General features: G+C 42.4%; 3 protein-coding genes across 14 annotated transcripts in view; 1 reads left to right on the top strand and 2 right to left on the bottom strand.

Moving 5' to 3' along the window:
- Positions 1 to 57: 57 nt before the first annotated feature.
- Positions 58 to 4,655, bottom strand: LOC144068016 (ras and Rab interactor 2-like). Of its 2 annotated transcripts, none has more exons than XM_077592188.1 (7): positions 3,650 to 4,655; positions 3,360 to 3,491; positions 2,145 to 2,348; positions 1,947 to 2,061; positions 1,767 to 1,839; positions 1,592 to 1,683; positions 58 to 1,304 (listed from the first exon to the last, which is right to left on the bottom strand). In XM_077592188.1, exons 3-7 carry the CDS (start codon positions 2,346 to 2,348, stop codon positions 328 to 330), a joined length of 1,461 nt encoding a protein of 486 aa, XP_077448314.1. In that variant the 5' UTR covers positions 3,360 to 3,491; positions 3,650 to 4,655; the 3' UTR covers positions 58 to 327. The 2 variants fall into 2 exon arrangements, with proteins under 2 accessions (XP_077448314.1, XP_077448315.1); XM_077592189.1 differs by having other exon boundaries at positions 3,427 to 3,491.
- LOC144068015 (uncharacterized) lies at positions 4,154 to 14,023 on the top strand. 10 transcript variants are annotated; one of them, XR_013298083.1, is made up of 9 exons: positions 4,154 to 4,229; positions 5,301 to 5,480; positions 5,593 to 5,777; positions 6,234 to 6,398; positions 7,166 to 7,275; positions 8,523 to 8,798; positions 8,902 to 9,161; positions 11,265 to 13,431; positions 13,547 to 14,023. XR_013298083.1 is itself a non-coding variant. In XM_077592187.1 (9 exons), exons 1-9 carry the CDS (start codon positions 4,192 to 4,194, stop codon positions 13,289 to 13,291), a joined length of 1,584 nt encoding a protein of 527 aa, XP_077448313.1. In that variant the 5' UTR covers positions 4,154 to 4,191; the 3' UTR covers positions 13,292 to 14,023. The 10 variants fall into 10 exon arrangements, 5 of the variants coding, with proteins under 5 accessions (XP_077448313.1, XP_077448308.1, XP_077448310.1 ...); XR_013298086.1 differs by having other exon boundaries at positions 11,265 to 13,722; positions 13,827 to 14,023; XR_013298085.1 differs by having other exon boundaries at positions 11,265 to 13,722; positions 13,813 to 14,023.
- A 3,124-nt stretch (positions 14,024 to 17,147) lies between these two features.
- LOC144068013 (phosphatidylinositol-binding clathrin assembly protein-like) overlaps positions 17,148 to 22,401 on the bottom strand; it is a 35,283-nt gene continuing 30,029 nt past the window's right edge. For both annotated transcript variants that reach the window (XM_077592181.1, XM_077592180.1), the window contains 7 exons: positions 21,466 to 21,579; positions 21,363 to 21,393; positions 21,150 to 21,291; positions 20,892 to 20,915; positions 20,692 to 20,748; positions 20,493 to 20,612; positions 17,148 to 19,228 (listed from right to left, as the gene is read on the bottom strand). In XM_077592181.1, coding sequence (XP_077448307.1) covers positions 19,214 to 19,228; positions 20,493 to 20,612; positions 20,692 to 20,748; positions 20,892 to 20,915; positions 21,150 to 21,291; positions 21,363 to 21,393; positions 21,466 to 21,579 — 503 coding nt within the window. In that variant the 3' untranslated portion in view covers positions 17,148 to 19,213. The remainder of the gene's footprint in view (positions 19,229 to 20,492; positions 20,613 to 20,691; positions 20,749 to 20,891; positions 20,916 to 21,149; positions 21,292 to 21,362; positions 21,394 to 21,465; positions 21,580 to 22,401) is intronic.

Below are 22,401 nucleotides of genomic sequence, written 5' to 3'. Positions count from 1 at the left end.
AGTACATATCTCTACTTAAAAACGACATTTTCAAGTTACGGAAAAAGTTCTATTAATTTCCTAAGAAGAGGTATGACTGTAGTCCCACCCAGCAGATATTTTTTGCCTGTTGTTTTGATTTATAATGAGCTGAAACACACACTACAGCTGGATCAGATCCAATCTTGTGACCAAATATATTCGAGAAAAAAAATCCATAACGGATGCCAATACCGAGTGTCAGGTCAAGACATCACTACTTCTTTTTTTGTATTTTCATCCATCTGTTTTGGATTTGAGTGCGTCTCAAGTCAAAACATTTTTTTCTTTTATCTTAGCCAAATTATTTCAGTCAACTGAACTACCGCAGGAACTACAGCTATCTGTGTCATCCGCTAAGGCAACTTCCATTTCTTTACATAATTCCTCTACACCGTTATCCTCCTTTACTGGTACTATCTCTTCCTCCCTAAACTCATCCTCCTGTTTTGGACAGATTTCTACTATCTGAGCCAAGGAATTTGAAAAGAACGGTGAGAGAGAGAAGGGCCCGCTTGGGGAGGAAGATGGTGACTGAGTGGAGCAAACAGAGAGTGAGAAGGGAGCTCTGGGTGAAAGAGATGGGAATTGATATTGTGTGGGTGAAGCTGTGGGGGGTTTGCGAGAACTGGGAGGCAGTTTAGGGGGAATTGGCGGCGCTGATTCATTTGGAGGAGGAAATATCGAAGATGTGATGGCTGATGTTGGCTGCATGTAGTCGAGCTCATCAGACATATGCTCCATCAGTGATGGGAGTTTGGATTTGACTTCTTCCTCCAGTTCAAATGAGGCTGGTGACGACTGGGAGTCCTGGGATGTGGGTGGAGTCTCTTTCCGGGCTTTACACTTTCTTCTTGTCTTGGGCATAAGAGGAGGTGGAGGCGGCGGGGCAAGCGGAGGTAACATCAGCGTGGACGTCTCGGTAGATATCCGTACCTTGAAGCTGCGTTTCATCAGGCGTCTCTTACACGGGATACTGTCAGACTGCAGGAAAAGGGGGTTGATGAAGCAGAGTGCCCCCAGGCCTGAGCCACAGTCGAGCTCCCTGGGGCTGCGGGTCTCAATGGGACAAAACTCGCGGAAAAGGGCAGAATTCGGGTCTGATTTGTTATCACATTCAGCGATAGTCGTCTGGTTGGCTGAGTCGGGTTGTGTAGGAGGAAGAGCTGGAGATGCAGTTTGTGGAGTAGGAGCAGAGACTGACGAGTCTGGTGTCGGCTCCTTGGTCGCCTGGGTCTTTGGGGGCTCCCGTGGCCCCCGGACGTTAAGGTGCGAACTCCAAAACTCTGAGATAAGAAATTAATGTTGTTAAAAATATCTTTTTAAAAAACAATGTGAAAACACAAAATTCATTTTGAGCTGTGAAACTTGGATAATATTCATTGAATTTTGCCATTAAAATTTCTAGAGATCGTTAAATGGAATTTGCCCTCCAAATGTCTTTTCACTGTCTTTTCAAAGTGTGTCTAGCATCCTTGATTTTGAGTGTTGAGTAATGATAGGCATTTATCAAGGACATTTTGATGATGCACATGCAGTTGCTTGCATTATATCATATTTTTAAGAAACCAACCTATTCCCATGTGAGATATGGACTCGAGCTCTTTATGGGAAGTTGCTTTCGCAATTGCCTCAGGAAGCTCCAAAGGGAAGGGTAAAACATCTCTAGTACATAAGTATAATGAGTTAATATAAATATTTTAAAACACACAGCATAGTGGATAGAATGAATCCAAAATAATCCTTACCTGCTGACGCAATAGAATGACACAAGTCTCGGAAGGTCTGGAAAGCTGATTGCTGATGTCTCCAAAGTCAGAGCTGAAATCAACAAATTAACCGTGGTCAACATCTCAAGTGCTCTATAAAGTACAAATGATTTGAAGTAAAAAAAAAATTGCATCACATCATTCCACGTCTGTACTTACTTGAATGTTCCTCCCTGATGCCAAACTGCTGCACAAAAGATGGCACGCTGTCATCCACCAGGCGCACGCAAAGCACATTGGTCTGGGATGTGCGAGACTTTCGCACCAGGAATGTCTGGCAAGGCAAAGCATTGGTGCCAAGTCAGAAAAAGATGCTTGAAAAGAAAATGAAAACACATGAATATCTGTGTGGCGGACCCCAGGAGGCTCTCGCTGCAGTATGTGGAGGGCGGTGGCAGGGTTAATTGACAACTGCAACCAGACGGGCACCGTCAACAAGAGTCGGTCCAGGATGCTGACGCTCCGCTGAGACCCTCCTCCTCGCTGGTGGCCTGCGAACTTGAGCCCTGACTCCTGGCTCGGCTCTGGGAAAGCATACAGAGGCTCTTCTTGTTGTTCCATCTATAAAAACAAACAATAAATCACATACACTACTAGTCATTAAAAGATGGAGTTACAGTAATACCTTGATATGTGAGTGTCCCAACATACGTGAAATTTGAGATAAGAGTAAAATTCCGAGCAAATATTTGCCTTGAGATACGAGACATATTTTGAGATACGAGCATACGAGGCAGCCAGGTGGCCGAGACGCAAGATGCTGCTTATGATAACAATGCACTGTTTTTCTCGCCGCATCTCCCTCGAGTAAAGATATCTACGAGCACTGGGCGGAGCGTTGCATTCTTTCCGTGTTTTTTGCATTAATCAGTGCAGAATTAAGGGGGAAACAATGCGTCCATGGCAAGCAGGTGCAATGAAGGGGAGTGCGAATAAAAGGCGTATGATGACAATTGATATTGGCCATGAAATAATCGAAAAACATGAGTTTAAATTTAGTATAACGTAAGATTAAAACTGTTTTTAAGTGTGTGTATAGGAATCTAAGTTCATTTAAGTTACATTTAATGTTTATGTTACGTTATGAACGTATCCGTCAAGTCTCTCTCTCCCATTGTACTGAATAATGTCTCATTTTATTATTAAACATCATAGCCACTAGTTATTTGTTACTCTGTTACTAGATGGTGAATTACAACCAATAAAAATATGTTTTTCAATTGTAATATTCAGTTTTGGGGTGTTTTTCAGAGGGTGGGAACAAATTAATTTGTATTTAGTTTATTTCTATGGGAAAAGTTGATTTGAGAGAGGAGTAAATCAACATACGAGCTCGGTCCCGGAACGCATTAAGCTTGTATCTCAAGGTATTACTGTATTGGGTTTTTGGTTGAAATCTCAAGATAGCGGATTCATTTTCTTTATGACTGATCCTAGGATAACATTCATAGGGATTTTTTGGGGTATATTTTAATGCACAGATCGAAATCTTACATGTTTTGGTGCTTTTTGCACTTCTCTATCAAGAATCAGAAAGGTTGAAGTGTGTAAAGGTCGGTCCTGAAATTTTACCTGAAAGCCAAAATGTGATTCCTCCAAACTCAACAACACTGACAGCAACAGGAAGCTTTGCACACACCTGAGTGGTAAATTCTGGACCGTGACGGCAAGTTCAGACTTGGTATAATTGCAGTTTATGGTGAGCTGTGGGAACACGTGTGGAAAATTCAGCCAACACTCACAAAAGCACATAAACTCCACATCAGTATTATAATGCATTATGTCTCATTTTACAATGGATAAAGTTTCTACTTCAACACCAGCATTCAAGACACTTCTATTTTACAACAGGAATATTTTACCTGGTTGCGCCTTCCCGATTTTGTTGTCGTTTTGGATAAGCCGGCATGTTCCTATTATCATCATCATAATTATTAATTACTAGTACTGTTATTATAAACCTCCACGTATAATAACACCGTGGCCTGTTATTGCGCTTGTTCTAGATACAGAGTTCTATTCCTCCTATTTCTTCATTTCCTCGTCGATGGCTCCTCCCTTTTCACCTTATATCACCTGGAAACGTTGGTGGACTGATTCAACATCATTTATATAAGATAAATACCCATTTAAACCAAAAAAAAACAGAACAACCTAAAGTTATTTAAAATAATTATCTCCTAAAAGTGTAACATAATTGTAACGCCACAATACGTAGTTTCCAAGCCGCCTAACTTAATTTTAAAGTTATCTGTATTTTATTGGAGGGGTAAATGAGGAATAGAAAACCCTTGATCATTTTTATTAAGCATTATAGAATTAATCTTTCAGAGAAATACGTAACGACGGTCAGATTTTGTGGCAAACGCGCGCCCCCTTGTGGCTGCAAAGAAACCAGAGCCGGATGTGCTATTTGAACTACAGCTCGGCGTACCGCGTTAGGTAAGCACTACGACGGCTAAATGCCGAGCTAAAATCATCCCTATTTCTTCTTTGTGCGTGTGGAATAGCGACACCGCGAGATAAACTCGCGTAAAGTCGAATTGTTATTAAACTTCCGTGACTCCAATTAAGGGAAATACAAAAGAAACACCCGTATGTGGTCTTAAGGCGTTGTGATATTGTTAGCATTTTTAAGCTAGTTTGGCTATCGTCAGCAGTCGCTACAATGTGTCGTTTCCAAGCCGCCGCGTCGCTGACCTGACTTCGCATCGTTCCACCACTTTTGTTCTGAATTTACCCTGCTTGATTCGTCCGTATCAGGCTCCTAACCCATTTCCCACTATATTTGGCCCCCATTTGTGTCGGTGAAGTGAAGCTAGCGGCTTTATTTATGCGGCTATGTCCATGTGAACCCAAGTCAAGTGTCTTGAGATTCAAGTTTGGTTAGCTTTGTTTTGAAATTGTTCGACGTAGCAGTCACACGTCGGTGCTTTAGTTGACGATTATAATTGACAGTAATCAGACAGATCTAATGCATTTTTTTCAATCAAACTTTGTCTTTTTTATGTCAACTATCGTCTGTGGACATTTACCGATGTTAAATATTGAAATTCACTTTAAAAGCTGTCTACTTAAATAAGAATGAATAGTCAATCAAAATATAGTGCCCACAAGAGTCCTGGCAGGGTTGCCTATCGTGCTTTTTAACAAAACGGCGCGGGTTTGATTCCCAGTCCGTGCACTACATCTGAGCCACTGACAGTCCCAATTTCCGTCTACTACAGCCTAATCTAAAGCATGTTTCTAATATAAGATTGTGTTCTTGGTTGGAAGTTTTACAACATCTACTCTCACTAACCATAAAAACAGAGGTTAAGTAGAAATAAACAACAAAGCAACTGGAATTTTGTGCTGACCTGTCTTGTCAAAGTTACATTGCTTATCCTGAAGGTCACTCAAGTGTTAAATGTTAACCTGCAAAATGATTTAAAAAATGAAGTGATGCAATCTATCTACGCATCTGAATTATTTTGTTAATCATATAACATAATGTGTTGCCTTTTCTTGCAGATGCCTGGTTGTTAAAGAGATGAGTGGCGACCACGTAAAGTTGTTTGTGGGCAACCTTCCTTTAGACGCGACGCAGGACGAAATCAACAAGCTCTTTGCTCCCTATGGCGAGATCAACACCTGCTCCTTGCTCAGACAGTATGCCTTTGTCACCCTAAAAGGAGATGGTTCTGCCGACAGGTATTATTACAGTGAAGTATTCTTTCAAACTGAAAGTGTAAAGCAGGCATTCATTTTCTATTTTAATTCCCAAGATGAATAAATACCACGGATTTCCTTTTTGCTGCTTCAGGGCCATACGGCATCTCGACGGCAAGGAGTACCGGGGCAGGCCCCTTGTTGTGGAGGAATCACGTGCGCGTCCTCCCAATTCCACCAAAGTGTTTGTGGGGAACCTAAGTGCGACGTGTTCGGCAGATGACCTGCACAGCCTCTTCTCAACTTTTGGGAGAGTTTTAGACTGTGATAAAGTCAAAGGTAACACCCACATCCCCCTAAATGCAAAAAAAAGTGTGTAAAAATGCAGTGGATTCATTAGTATGTATACCTCTATGTATAGGACAGGCACTTCATGGCTCAAGTAATGATTAAAGAAATTAAATACTTCGGAATTTAAAAAAGAAAAAAGGTTATGATCACATAGTCATTGAATGACATCAATTTTTTTAAACTAAGTATCCCTGTTTAAGCTAAATACGACATTTGAAAACCTTTTTTCTTAATTTATTGAACTAAATGGTGAATAAATCAGAATTAATTCACCTGCATTGTCTGCACTTGCAATTTAAACGTTGTGTAATGCAAATGAAGGGATGGAAAATAAATGTTTTTTTTTACTTGATTCATCTATTCATTGAAAAAACAATTGTCAGATGAATTGATTATTCAAATATACACTAGTTGTTGCTCTAATTTTTTCTGTGCTCCCCACAGCCCGGTTATGTTCAAATGTGGGCTACGCTTTTGTGCATATGGAAAGGAAAGAAGAAGCTATGGCAGCCATTGACTCCCTCAACGGGACCATTTTCAAGGGCCGTCAGCTGGCTGTAGAGCTCTCCAAAGCGCAACCTTTGGTCAACCAACTCATGACAACTGGAGGTTAAGTTGCTTTGTGTGTTTTTATTTCGAAAATACAGTCATACCTTGAGATACGAGCTTAATGCGTTCCGGGACTGAGCTCGTATGTCGATTTACTGGTCTCAAATCAACGTTTCCCACAGAAATTAACTAAATACAAATTAATTGTTCCCACCCTCTGAAAAAACACCAAAAACTGAATATTACAATTGAAAAACATATTTTAGATTCCTATACACACACTTAAAAACAGTTTTAATCTTACCTTATACAAAATTTAAACCTTGTGCAATAACCAAGGCAAAAAGGTTAATGTACCGCGGCTTTTGAGGCGAACTTCCTGCTTTTCCATTGTCCGTCGATTATTTCGTGCTTAATATCAATTGTCATCATACGCCTTTTTTTCGCACTACCCTTCATTGCACCGGCTTGGTTTGGACCCATTGTGTTTCTCTTAATTCTGCACTGACTAACGCCCCCCATAAAAAACATGGGAAAAATGCAATGCTCTGCCCAGTGCTTGTAGAGATCTTTGCATGAGAGAGATGCGGGGAGAAAGACAGCACGCTGAAATCATAAGCAGCCTCTCGGGTCTCGGCCACCTCATATCTCAAAATTTGTCTTGTATCTCAAGGTAAATATTTGCTCAGAATTTTACTTGTATCTCGAATTCCTCGTATTCCTCGGGGCACTCGTATGTCAAGGTATTACTGTAGCTAAAAATAAAAACTGTGGCAGACAACGCCAATATCCTACCTAACATTTGCCTTGCTTTTTTCTACTGGCAGGGGGCAGAGAAGGTCTGCTTCCTCGGCCAGCTGGCTCGCTGGAACATCACCAAAGTCACGCTGCCGTGCTCGCAGCAGCTGCAGCAGCTGCTGCTGGGCTTCCAATACAAGTAAGTGAATAATAAGGATCAAATAGTTCAGCAGTTAACAGTTTTAACATTTTGGAGGCTTACTATTGCTATTTTAAAAGACATTCCCAGTTCTGAGATCGAGGGTTCAATCCCCTTGGGTTACGACCTCCTCGTGTTCTTTCCGTGCCTTCGAAGGTTTTCTCTGCGTCCTCCGGTTTCCTCCCACATCCGAAAAACATGCGCGATTGGCTCGTTGAACACACTAAATGATCCCTAAGTATGTCTGTGAATTGTTGATTGTCGTTTTGCACTCTGCGATTGGCTGGCAACCAATCCAAGGTGTCCCCCACCCCACCCAACCCAAAGTTGACTGCAATTGTCCTATTTCCGGAGTTTTTTTCCGGAGTGAATGCACGAACAGGTCAAGTGCAAGATTCTCGCGTGTACTACCACCAGCTCCACGACAGTATTCTGGACAATATTATTTGCCAGACGCGGACCAGATTTCAAGACCACGAAAGACCGATGTTTCTCTCCCTCCTCAACCCGCAGAAATTTCGGGAATATGAAAAAGCTTTCCCACATTCAGCCTTCTCCAGCTTAACGCAGAGCCACGGAACACTTTTCGATCTGCCTCGGCTAAGAAAAGAACTGATTGTAAAGTATGCCATGGATGATTTTGCAGGAAAATCTCCCACTGATCTCCTTGACTTCCTTCAGCTGAAAAAACTGAGTGAGAGTATAGGGCGGTTGTACACATTAGTGTGTTTGGCAGTGACCATACCCGTGTCCACTGCTTCTGTCGAATGGACATTTTCAGCCCTAAATAGAATCAAAATTTATACCAGAAATACAACAGGACAGACTCGACTTTCAGCATTAGCTTTGATGGCAATAGAAAAGAACTTCTTGATGGACCTGAAATGCACGGGTAATCTGTACAACAGAGTAATTGAAATCTTCTTGAGGAAAGAAAGGAGGATAGATTTTGTGTATAAATAAAAATAATTTTTGGTGAGTAAAATGTGTATTTTCCTAAATATTTAATTTTTTTAGGTTATTATTGAACCTTTTTTTATGTGTCGCAGCTGTAGCTGCAGTAAAGGTTTTATAGCCATAAAATACTTATTGAGTGTTGGATTGATTCACACGTAGCACTACTGAAGGCCTAGGTCTGAAATTCACGGCCCGCCACTGGCAATGTGTAATATGGGAGCTAGTTATCGAATAGTTATATATAGTGTACATCCAGCTCTTCAAATGAATTATCTGTTTTTTGTCTACAGGTTCAACAAAGTGTCCACAACTCATTTTACAACACCACATCATTTGATCCTACTTATGCCGCCTTGAGAGGAATTACAAGTTCTAAAGGCGCAGATGGGGTCATATACGGCGCTCTGGCCAGCCAGGTGTATGGATCTGTCGCTGACCAGGTGTACCAAGACATGACTAATCATGCACCTGCGCCCTCCGCTGACGAATACGAGGCTCAAAACACGCCGGATCCCACCACGCTTTTCGAGGCCGCAAGAGCCAAGTTCTTCCAGGAGGGACAGAAGGTCTTTAGATTTAGTCATTTGTAAATGGAGTATCGTTCATCATTTTGGTATTTTTTTATTTGATCTATTTTAAATGTGCAACATTTTGGGGGGCATGGATCAGGTTCTGGCCGAACAGCAAGCAGGGAGAAAAACGACAGCATCAACAAATTCAACGACGTCAACGTTAACAACCACATCACCCTCAGATTCAGACCGGGATCGCAGCCCGATCAGAGGGACCCGGGCCCCCTTGCTCCCGGACCCGTCTCCAGGTTCCTTCACACAGAATCGTGCCAAACGTCGAGCTCTCCTGCCAACGCCGCCTGGGGTACCTGAAGACCCTTCTGCTGTAATTGCTGAAGGAGCTGATCCTGTGGCTAGGTACACTATCATCCATCCATATTACTTTTGCCTGCAACCAATTTGTTGAGTTATTTTATAATATAAATGTACATTTAGTAAATATGTCTGATTTCTAATAAGCAATATTGCATTATACATTATACATGTAGTTATACTTTGATTGCCGTTTTACATATTCATTATGATAAGATCCCACCAAACAAGAATGACGTAAACATCACTTGTACTTGAAAATAATTCCCACAAAGTTCTGACTCTATCCCTGGAAATTTCTGTAGTTTCCTTAGGTGGTCTATAAGGAATTAAATTTTACGTACATTGTGCTGTCCTTGTAATTTGAAGATGGCTGCATTGTCATGTCCGTTTGAGATTGTGTAATTGTTCAGCCTTAGAGGCATTGCCAAATGCCTGATACTTAAAAGCAGCATTTTGACTTTTATGAAAATACTCCGAGTTGTTTTTAACTTTTACAGTGGGGCAAATAAGTATTTAGTCAACCACCAATTGTGCAAGTTCTCCTACTTGAAAAGGTTAGGGATGCCTGTAATTGTCAAGATGGGTAAACCTCAACAATGAGAGACAGAATGTGGGGGGGGGACAAAGTCAAATTGTTTGATTTTTAAAGAATTTATTTCCAAAATAGAGTGGAAAATAAGTATTTGGTCACCTACAAACAAGCAAGATTTCTGGCTGGCAAAGAGGTCTAACTTCTAACGAGGTCTCTACTCGTTACCTGTATTAATAGAATCTGTTTTAAATCATTATCGGTATAAAAGACACCGGTCCTCAACCTCAGTTTCTCACACTCCAAACTCCACTATGGCCAAGACCAAAGAGCTGTCAAAGGACACCAGAGACAAAATTGTAGAGTTGCACCAGGCTGGGAAGACTGAATCTGCAATAGGTAAAACGCTTGGCGTAAAGACATCAACTGTGGGAGCAATTATTAGAAAATGGAAGACATACAAGACCACTGATAATCTCCCCCGATCTGGGGCTCCATGCCAGATCTCACCCCGTGGCGTCAAAATGATAACAAGAACGGTGAGCAAAAATCCAAGAACCACACGGGGGGACCTAGTGAATGACCCACAGAGAGCTGGGACTACAGTAACAAAGGCTACTATCAGTAACACGATGCTCCGCCAGGGACTCAAATCCTGCACTGCCAGACGTGTCCCCCTGCAGAAGCCAGTACACATCCAGGCCCGTCTGCGGTTCGCTTGAGAGCATTTGGGTGATCCAGAAGAGGACTGGGAGAATGTGTTATGGTCAGATGACCCAAAATAGAACTTTTTGGTAGAAACACAGGTTCTCGTGTTTTGGGGAGAAAGAATACTGAATTGCATCCGGAGAACACCATACCCACTGTGAAGCATGTGGGTGGAAACATCCTGCTTTGAGGCTGTTTTTCTGCAAAGGGACCAGGACGACTGATCTGTGTAAAGGAAAGAATGAATGGGGCCATGTATCGAGAGATTTTGAGTGAAAATCTTCCATCAGCAAGGGCATTGAAGATGAGACGTGGATGGGTCTTTCAGCATGACAATGATCCCAAACACAGCCAGCGCAACAAAGGAGTGGTTTCGTAAGAAGCATTTCAAGGTCCTGGAGTGGCCTAGCTATCTCCAGATCTCAACCCCATAGAAAATCTGTGGAGGGAGTTGAAAGTCCGCGTTGCCCAACGACAGCCCCAAAACATCACTGCTCTAGAGGAGATCTGCATCGAGGAATGGGCCAAAATACCATAAACAGTTTGTGAAAAGCTTGTGAAGAGTTATAGAAAACGTTTGTCCTCCGTTATTGCCAACAAAGGGTACTTAAAGTATTGAGATGAACTTTTGGCATTGACCAAATACTTATTTTCCACCATGATTTGCAAATAAATTCTTTAAAATTCAAACAATGTGATTTTTTTCCACATTCTGTCTCATGGTTCAGGGTTACCCATGTTGACAATTACAGGCCTCTCTAATCTTTTCAAGTAGGATAACTTGCACAATTGGTGGTTGACTAAATACTTATTTGCCCCACTGTTAGTACGTACAAAAATAGAAACCATTACTGGTTTCACTATTAATTTCATCTTTCTGATGCATCTGTGTTGTTTTGTAACCCCAGGTCCTATTCAGAATACTACCAGCAGATGCATCACTACCAACAGTACCAGCAACAGTACCAGCAGCAGTACCAATACCTCCAGTACGGCCAAAACAATCCTCCGCCCCCTCCTCCTCCAGCCTCAACAGATTCCTCCAGCTCCGCCCCACCGCCCCCCGGGACATACACGGGGGCATCGTCCTTCTCTGCCGCCCAGGACTACGGACCCCCGGGCACCTACGAAGCCCCAGGGAGTTACAACACGTCATCACAGAACTACTCCGGCAACTACGACGCCTATGATGCACCGGGAGGCTACGGGGCAGCGGGAGCGTACGATACACCTGGATCTTACGCAGCAGCGGGAAGCTACTCTGCAACCACACCGTATGAGCAGACACCCGCACACGGGCAACCCACGCCCCAGCGCAATGAATACCCTTACAACACGCCAGAACCTCCTTACCGATAGTCCTACCCACCCCCTACACACACACACACACAAATGTGAGAATACAGGAACATTTAGTTAAGGGAAAATAAAGCAGGCAGCAAGGTCATGATTTGAATGAAGCATTTTGGTGCACCTCATCTCCATCTGGCTGGAATTTGTTCCACATAACAATGAATATTCCAAATTTAAAAGAAGTACCATAGTGGTGTTGTTGAAGAGGTGGTTTGGTGAGGATGAAAACCTAGCAGTTATTTAATCTCGCCGTTGGAATTAGGGGACACAGATTAAGTCTGTTTGCAATCATATTGACAGGACGAGCTATTTTCTGTGTAATCAGGTTATTATGTTAGTTTTGTAAAAACATACTCAACCAGTCAATTTTTGTTTATACCACCTTTTAAGCAATCCAACATGGCTTCTCTTTTGAGACGTATAACTTCAGCAGGATTTTACGAGATTGACCTATTCTGATAGATTTGGCAAGGTGAAAGACACTTTTATATTTGCAATAGAATTGTGGCAATTATCAATGCTGATGTGGTTGAAGGACAGGGGTGGCCAAGTCTGGTCCTCGAGATCCCCTATCCAGTCTGTTTTCTATATCTCCCTCCTCTACCACACCTGAATCAAATGATCAACTCATCAGCAAGCTGTCCAGAAGCTTGATACCGATCCAGAAGATTTGATTCAGGTGTGTTGGTGGAGGGAGATATGAGAAAACAGACCGGATAGGGGCTCTCGAGGACCGGATTTGGCCACCCCTGATCTCGGAAATGGAGGGTCTCGATCTTAATACGCCTAAACTCAGTCTACCCACGCAGAGTTTTCTATTCTCACTTGTTGGAGTCCTAGCATCAACTGTAATACATTCTTATTTTTTATTGAGTAAATATTTAACCTCCTTTTTGGATATTTCCCAACTCTACAGTCGTTTTATTTTATTTAGTACAGTATATACAATTCTTAAAGCCAGTGAGATCAGTTTGGCTAAATGTGTTGCAACAATCTAAAGGCACTCTTTGTGTGTTGTCTTGGCAACTTTTGATACTCACCATTTTGTTGGAGCTTTGTGTAAATACTTGGACTCTTTTTAAATCAGACACATTGCCAGCCAGCATTTTACAATAACATCGAAAATATTATTTGGAGAAATGTGAATTGGAGCTTTGACAGAGAAACATGGTGAGTTGAAGAGTTTGTGTAGCTGAAAGATTTCTGGCAATTGACGGAGTTGCACAGGGTTGATCAGAGCAGTTTGTTATTGGAAAGGAGGTAAAAATAGGCCCTTTAACTGGTTTTCCTTGGATTCTGAGCAAAACCGTTCAAGAATCTATAGCATTTGGTCCCCATTGCCCCTTTGGAAAAGTGCACCAACACCCGGATGTATTTTCATATTTGGCTTCATTACCCGTCACACATAATGAGAAAATTGACAAGCCACATAATGAGCTTCACTCGCTGTTTACTACTCGATCTACCGTCACACACAGATGCCACAATATTCCAGCTTCTCCATGTAAACTTGTTAGTTGCATGCCATGTTGTTGCTGCTGCTCCAAGCCACCTTCTTCCTCTTGCTGATTATTGCAGCTAGAGTGGGAGGGAGCCAAACTCTGAGCCCTTGCCCTGGACGTACGCCACGCGCCGCTCTAGCGCGGGATGGGTGAAAACAGCAACGTTAGGTCCCTGCCCCGAAAACCGCTGTGGACGATGGGGGGTGGCCCCCCCGTTAAGGTAAACACTCAGACCACACACTCCTGCCCCGGCCTCCTCAGAAAAACAAAAACACACGTCACACAGTTTGCAAACATTCTGACGCACACATGCCAACGTCCCAACCTGTTTTCAGGAAGTTCCCAACCGCAGTTTTCCGCTTTTTGGATATTTTTTCCCCCAAATTTCCTTTTTTTGTTTTGTTTGTTTTTTTTCTTTTTCACCCCATTTCTCCTGAAAATCTTGCTCATACTACATTCCTGCCCCTGAAGACCATACGTGTGATCTTTGAAGATGATGTCGCGCCCAAAGGTGAAGGGTAGGTCTTCTTTAGGATCATTTTTTTTCTACACTGTGGCCACTTTAGGGTTAAGTGCCTTGCTTTGTTGATAACACCGCTAGGCCCTCCATTTCAGGGCCTGACAAAGCCGGCGCAGGATCAGTTGCTGGTTCAACGCTCAACTCACCCCCCACATCCCCACCCCCAAATTCATACCATCATGCCCCTCTCTCAACATGTAAGACAAAAGAATCTAATTTTGTTTTTAAGGACATTTTGTTCAATGTACTTTTGAAATGGTTAATAATCAATAAATATGAACTATTCAATTCAGCTAGTCTTTCTTTACTGTGTGAATAGTTTAGTGCTTTACTGCTTGGTGGTCCAATAAAATAGACAATTAGCAGTAAATGAAATTTTATTCCATTTTCTTCTAAATACATCACAAATCATTTTCTTTCAAACCTCCCGAGTCCATTACTTTTTATGCAAATGAGAAGGGAGTCACAAAGATTCATGCCCTCACAAACAAATGGAAATGCCAGTGGAGACAGTCAAAGCAGTCTACACATATGGTTATATATACTGAGGTAATTCTAGGACATCAACGTTCTTCCATAGACAAAGCTGTATGTAGTTGCATGGATGATGCATTGTGGGTTTTCTGTATTCCTTTCCATGCTGGTTTTGGTAGACTTCCATTACGCAAAAACAAATAATTAACAACTGATAAACAATTGATTTTCAACCTGACATAACTCCTCAAAACCAAATGAGGTAATTTTGTTTTTCGTGGCAAAGCACTGTTTTAATAACATATTTCCAAGTGTCAAAGTGTGGGGGGGGTCTAAAATCATAGTGCCGTTTATCTAATCTCATCTCATTTTCTGAACCACTTTATCCTCACTAGGGTTGCGAGGGGGTGCTGGAGCCTATCCCAGCTGACATTGGGCCAGAGGCGGGGGACACCCTGAATTGGTGGCCAGCCAATCACAGGGCACAAGGAGACAAACAACCATTCACGCTCATACTCATACCTAGGGGCAATTTAGAGTGTCCAATCAGCCTACCGTGCATGCCAATGGAATGTGGGAGGAAACTGGAGTACCCGGAGGAAACCCACGCAGGCCCAGGGAGAACATGCAAACTCCAGGCAAGTGGACCGACCTGGACTTGAACCCAGGTCTCCTACTGTGAGGCCAACGCGCTAACTACTCATACGCTGGGCCGCCTAGTGCCGTTTAAGGAGCTTAAAATATTTTTTTAAAGTAAAATTACATTTTTTTATGGATCTTGTTAGATAACCGTCACCCGAGTATCTTTAGTTGTTATCTGAGGATATCCAGTCCAATATTTGCTATTTTTGCAATATCCACATTTTTCAGGGAATTCCAATTTGCAAAACTCTCAGTACTCAGTACTACAATGAACATGTAGCTCTTACGTCTCTTGCAGGGAACCAGTGAGCAGTGGAAAAGTACAAGGGCATAAACTTGACAAGGTAATAATCCGTGTGTTACAAAAATAAAGTTTACAGAGGCCTTTCAAGATCTGTGCACTTGCATGACCTGCTATAGAACTGTGTGCAAAGGATATGTTCACTTGAGTGACCTGCTGCATTTGAACTGTATGCAAATGCTCTATGTACATTTGTATGACCTGTTTTTTAAACTTGTGAAAGTAACAGTTGAGGCTTCTCGGAGTTCTCGCCCTAGTTTGACGGACAGAAAATGTTTTAATATCAGCTGATTGGCAAACAGACAGGACGAGACTAGGCAAAACACGTCAGATACACTGCACAATGTAGACCAGACTCAAAACACGTATTGTTACAGTACTTTGACTTTCATTCGTAAAACCTCTACGTGCTGCAGCTGGCATCATAGTATGAAAAAGGAGCGACTGTTCAAACACACAAACATTGGAAAATAGCAAGGCTTTAATAAAGACCGCAATGTCCGGCTAGCTACAATGAAGGGGGGGAAAAACAATTGACATTCATGACGTTTTACAAAGACGGTAACTGAGTTTGAAGTACATCGTGGGTTTTCTTGCGCATTTCTGCATGCAAGGCAGCCTTCAAACCTTTACAGACCCCCTTACATTGTAAAACTGTTGATTTTATGAATGTCAATTCATGGGAAATATAAAAAAGAACACAAGTGAAAGTTCACCATGGTCATGCTTTTACCAGGCACACAAGCCAATAAAAAGACGACACTTAATCATGCAAAACAACCCGAAATCTTTCACCCCCCCTCCCAAAAAAATAAAGAAAACTCCACAAACATTAAGAGTTCGAATCAGCCGTCGATTTAGAAGAAGCTGCGCGTTGGATGATGACTTTGGTGCAAAAAAATGTTCCTGTTTCAAAGAGGACAGACCCTGTCCTGCCCTTTTCCTCAATGAAGACACTCTTGGTGTATAGACCAGTTGTGATAGTTGAACGTAGACACCCCCCCCTGCTTTCCCTTTCCCCATGGACACACACAAAAATGACTTGACATCGACTCCTAAAGCCCGCCGGCCCCCTGGACTATGACACCTTGAAAAATACCACCATTCAAAAACGGACTGCAATACGTTAGTCTCACATACAGTACGTCTTTCAAACACATCTAAAAACACACAAGAACAGCATCGGCTATATACAGAGGACAAGCCAATCAGTCGGTGAACGAGTGAAAAACAAGCCCCTGGAACATAGTGGTGAAAACAAAATAAACATTACGTAGTCCAAATGTCAGGCCTTACTTAGCCTGATGTTCAGTCTCACTCTGCCGGGAAGGTAATTGCACCCGGAGGGATTGTTGACTTTGAGGATTATTTTCGTTGTCGCCACCTTCGAACTGCCGTGTCGCACACAACGTAATGCCTCCAAGTGATTTGCGTACATAAATAGAAAAACAACCATTGACCGATTATTGCCCAGTTGGACCATACTGTACATCCCAGCAATGAGTTGCAGTTTTGTTTGTGCAGTCGAAAGATTTTGTGCTATAAAGATGATTGCTCCTGACCTCGTTCAAATTTAATGTCTTGTGAAAAGCCTCTCATTCTAGGCTGTCTGTACTCATTTATCATTGTTGGTCCTAATCAACAGACGCTAAGATTTGTCTGACTGATCCTTAGATGTCCTATGCATAAATATTAACGTTACACTACCATAATTGCTTTTATCTAGTTTTCCTGCTGTGTTAAAATGTTTTTCCCCTTCTCACTATCAGAGGGGACATCATTACATATTCTTCAGGGCCTTTGACCATTTCAGATGGGAGACGGTCTCACTGGCTTTCAGTGCATTTGTCTATATAAAAAGAGTGTTACTGTACATAATCCTGATGTAGGCATGAGGGAAACGATGCCGCAACGCTCCAAAAAAAAATGTTTTTTGCATGATATGGCACAGCCGCAAAGACGAAAACAAAGTAGTAAAAGATCTTAGATTACATCCAAATTTGGCAACTAGTTCGCCAGTGCAATTGGCAAGACGGTGCTGTCATCGGGTACCAAAAGAGAAATGATAGTGTGTCAGAAAGGTTCTAGGACTGGTGTTTTCACAAGATATATTTTTTTCTCCAAAATAGCTAGAAGCAAACCAAGCAATCTTGTTTCGACCATGCGATGATCTCTATATTGGACCTATTGCATAGGCACATGGCGCAACATTGACAGACAACTTTGTTGGGTACAGATGCAGCGAGCGGTTCATTTCCAATTCAAAAAGAGAGTTGACTACGATTCTGGAAAGGAACGATGGCTGGTTTGATAGAAGATATCTGCAATATGTCAAACTAGTAAAATAACCAATCGGTATGCAGGACGGTTCTTTTACCAATCAAACCGGGCAACAGCACCCCATTCCACGTAGAGGGAAAGCGAGTCCAGATGTGAAGTAATTTAAGAATGACAAAGCTTTATTCATGGCTTAAAGGTGAAACTTCAATATACAAGAAAAGTCCAGTCGCCTTGGTTACAAGGGCTTTGATGACTAAGAATCTAGACAATAGATTTCAAACTTAACATCTAATTATGATCGTTTCCCATTAGTGTTGGCCAGACACTTAATAAGCCCACACACAAAGAGATCAGCGTTTGCTTCATTCACTGCATAAGAAGCCAGTAAAGTTGAAAATGAGCATTGCCCTCTCTGCTCACCTGACCTTATTTTATTTTACTTTTTTGAGTGTCTTTCCCAAGTTGAAATGGAGGTCATCAAGCAGATCTATTTCAAAGACGCGGACAACTTCAAGATGGCTGTTAAAACAGCTGTCGGGATTCCGGGAAAAATCCTCTCAGGAGTGCATGAATACGCATCAGAGAAAACTTACAATGTGCATTTGTTTCCTGGAGGGTTTTATAAGGATTTCGATTTTTGGCACCAGTCTTTGAACTTTTCTGACACCTCATCAGGGTCTGGATTGACAAACGTTAGATGTGTTTGACCGACCTTCAGACATCATACGCAGAAACGTTAACACTAACAAGCTTGTGTTTGACACTACAGTAATTAATCTAGACTAGTTTTTCCCCAATTTCTTGACAGGTCTTATGTCTTCCTCAGTTTCACAAAGAGCATTGTTACATACTCTTATGGGCCTTAGACCAATTTGGATGGCAGACCGTCTTTCTGGGTGTCAGTGCATTCGTCTAGATAAAAAGCATTAGCCTATTGTACATATTCCTGATGCTGAGATGATTGGCATGACACCACGACACTCCAAAAAGACATTTTTGCATGATATTGCACAGCCGCTAAAAGGACACCGAAAAACAAGTAGTGTTGGGCTACTACATCCAAATTTTGCAATCCCCGTGTGCGGCTCAGTGCGTTTTGTTCTTGGTTGCCAGTGCAGCTGGCAAACCCGATCATCAGGACTAAAAGAGGAACACGCTAACGTGCCCCCTGCACTCCCACCCCATGATGGTCGGATGTGAAGTTGGCAAACGAGAACAGATTTGGATACAAAACAACGATGCAGAACACCGACATGTAAAAACGCTTACAAAAAATCTGACAATATCCGACATCAGGTAGATGGTTTAACCAATTGGTACGAGACAATAAAAATCTCCAGCACGGGACACGCACACATACACACACACACACAAGCGTACTCTTGGAAAAGTCACACGGAGTAAAGTGCCAGCTAACGATCCAGTGTCTTTAACTCCGGAACAGGGACGATTGAATTTGGAGGTTTAGCGAGGAAGGGCAAAAAGTGGGTTAGGACGTGGCGATGGAGCAGCTTCAGTGGTTGTAGAGTCACGACGGCTCTTTTTTGGCCAATCGAATAGTGGGAGTGGTGCTGAGCATTTATCGGTGCTGAGCTTCTGCCACCTTTGGGCGATTTTATACTTAGGGACCTGTTGGTACACAGATGGGTCGCGAGGATATCCGAGGGGCGAGCGTTGGTTCTTTCTCCTCTCTTTGTGTCCTGTTCTCTTCCTCTGCCGTCCTTCTCTTGTTTTCACTCATCTCCTGTAATGCTCAGCTCTGTTGCCATGGTTACAGCACCATCTCTACATGAAGTGCATCTGCAGACAAAGGCAGATGCAGGGTGAGCTGGTTCATCTGACATCATCAAAAGTGAACATTTATTAATACAGCGCCGTTGTTCTTGCCAATGGCGTTGTGAAGCATTGTCGTTTTCTTGTTTGCCGACATCTTTGTATGGCTGTTGGTTTGTTAACGAGATGGGCAAAAGCTACTCAACAAAGTACTGAAACTAGGTGGTATGGTGAAAAGTGGTTAGCACATCTGCCTCGCAGCTCTGTGATCAAGGGTTTAAGCCCAGGCTCTGCCCTTTCTGTGCGGTTTGGATGTATTCCCTCTGCCTGTATGGTTATTTTGATTTTTATTATCAATCACCGGGCGTGATTGACTGCTGACCAATTCAGGGCCTGCCCCGCCTACTGCCCGTAGGTATCTGGGATAGGCTCCAGCAGCCCCGTGACCCATGTGATGTTAAGTGGCATGAAAATTCCCGTATTTATTCGAATGTAACACGCACCCATGTATAACGCGCACCCATAATTTGTGACAAAAAATGGTGTACATTTTTTTTCCCCACTTTTTCTCAGCTCACACCAAGGATTGCACCGGTAACTGGCAAATGCTGAACAAATTTCACCAAGACAAAACATTTACTCGCAACATATGGTCCGCAAACCTGGTAAAACAAACTACCAGTATGAACACAAGTCTAATTCATCATCATAATATTTACAATTTTTCAAAGTCTGATTCTTTATCATCATCAGATTCACCAAACAATTGATTCCATTCTTCTTGAGCGAGGATAGCACTCCCTGGGTGGACTCGAGTGAGCGCCTGCCCAGCTAACGTTTCTCTGGAGCAACTTTTTTTAAATTTTACCCTCTCCTATAAACTGGAGGGTAGATGGCTGGTTTTTGTAAAAGATGGTAGAATTGACCTCCTTTGGGCTCTGGTAGAATGGGCCCTTGTGCACCATCTGGCGGACAAAGACAGGTTTTTACGTCTCCCATTATAACTAACACCTGCGGAGGGGACTTTTTCACCGGCGGAGAGCAGTTTTTCTCCGAGATTTGGTCATAAAAGCGGAGACCTCGTGTATAACGCGCACCCGAACTTTGCTTCAGTTTTTTGGTACAAAAAACCTTTATACTTGAATAAATACGGTATATACCAAAATTATCCAGTTAGAGAATTTCTCTGCAGTTTCCAACGTGAATAAATCATCTCCTTGCTCCCGAATGCAAATGATAATGTCCTATCGACAGAGTGACTTAGAGCAATACGTGCATCACTGTTTTATACCTGCGTCCCCGGGATTGGCCCAAACGGACTGGTGGGTCTCAGTACTGGCTGGTTGTACATAACAGGCTGTGGGGGCATCATGGGAACACCCCCCATCTGATGGGTCATCTGAGGGGGGAGCTGCTCAGAGAGTGGACAGAACATTTAAAAAAGGAATTAAAGTAAATGATGCTTGCTAATCGTCAATTTATGGTATTACCATTCCATAGACAGGCACTTGGGGGGTCGTCATAGGAAAAGCTACTGGAGCTGGAGCCTGTGGGGAAAGATTTGAATCCTGACAACAGAACTAACATTTTGCAAAATAGGCTCGTATATATCAAAAACAAAATCCTAAATCTCTTAATACACACTTTGTACCATGTATACATGCAATGATAACATGAATTTTGTACTTACATAGCCAGTGTAGAACACTCCATTCTTTGCAGAGAAAACAGACAAAAATTAGGTCTGAAGTCATTATTATTACCTTTTAATGGACAATTTTTTTTTTAGCCCATTTGTCATTTATAGTTAGAAAGCAAAAGCACCAACTACAAGATACCCACAATCTAGCCTGTTTGTGAGAAGCGCTCCAGCCTTGCAATCAAAATCTTCCCCGAACAGATTATCAAACATATCAGAAACATTATCCTAAATGACATTACACCTTACCATTTGAGGGACGGGTATGGGAGCTGGGGCCATGGGATGGGCCGCGTGAGTCCAGTTTGTGCTGGTGCAAACCGTTTTGGTTTGCCAGCCGCTCCCCCCTGTTGGCTTCTTCTCCACCAGCTGACTCCACTGCAGCTCAGGCCTTATGCACAGAAACACACACTCAAGAAAGTCAGCGATTAAAATTGCCCCAGGTTTTCAAAGGCATCTCACCTTTTGGCTGGGGTCCCTCCGAACTGCAGGTCTAGAGGAGTAAAGTAAATTAGGTTAAAAAAAATAAATAAATAACCGCCAGTCCTAACGATGTAATACTCACTCCCGACAAGGTTGGCTAATGAAGAGTCCAAATCAGTGGGTAGCATCTTCCCAGAATGCAGCGGAGCTCCGGGGCTGTGGATTTGAGTGGGCAGGGCCGGCTTAAGCAAGTCACCTACAGCATACATCAGAGTGTCAAACGTACAAACCACAGACCAGAAACGGCCTGCTATGGGGTCCAATCCGTCCCGCGGCGATGTTCTGACATGCACTTTGCAGCTAATTCATTTTTATGTTGGTGCCGTAAAAATAGATTTTTTGTTGTTGTGTGATCAGCTTGCACTTTGCTGAGTTTCATGCCCGCTGTCCAATTTGTTCCTTCGCCCCCTCCTCTCAATCAAAATGGCTTGGGTGTGTATGAATAGCATCATGTATGTGGGTGGTAATGGCAGCCAATGATTTGACAAGGAAGTTGACAGAATCAACCAGAAGTAATCTGGGAATATCCCAACATCAACAAGATGCAACCAATGTACAGGAAGCATGCCCCAAGAAGCATTATATATGGAACATTATCTAAAATTTACAGGACATGACCCGTAACTACCTTAAAATTACAAGGAAGTGAAATTATTGTGAGAACTGAATTACAGTCATACCTCTACTTACGATTGCCTCTAGGTATGAAATTTTCAGGTTATGAATTTTTTTATACACAAATGAGTGACCCGAGATACGAAAAAAGTTACGAAATCCCCCCAAAAATAAATGCATTTCCTTATCCGTTATTTTATTTAGAAAATATTGTCGCGGATGTAATGATTCTCACTTTAGAACATCGCTACCCTCTATTGGGCTCTCATTTCATCACTCTCTTTCTATCTCATAGAATGACAATAAAAGCATTCAATTAAATTCAGTTGGCTGTCTCACAACAACCACTATCCATGTTTCAAGATTCTCTCTTACATACCCGTCCACCTCGGCTAAATGCCTC

This window comes from Stigmatopora argus, chromosome 22 (assembly GCF_051989625.1).
Source record: "Stigmatopora argus isolate UIUO_Sarg chromosome 22, RoL_Sarg_1.0, whole genome shotgun sequence".
Taxonomy (NCBI): Eukaryota; Metazoa; Chordata; class Actinopteri; order Syngnathiformes; family Syngnathidae; genus Stigmatopora; species Stigmatopora argus.
The sequence above is the reverse complement of the archived record's forward strand: the minus strand, read 5'-3'. Positions and strand labels throughout refer to the sequence as shown.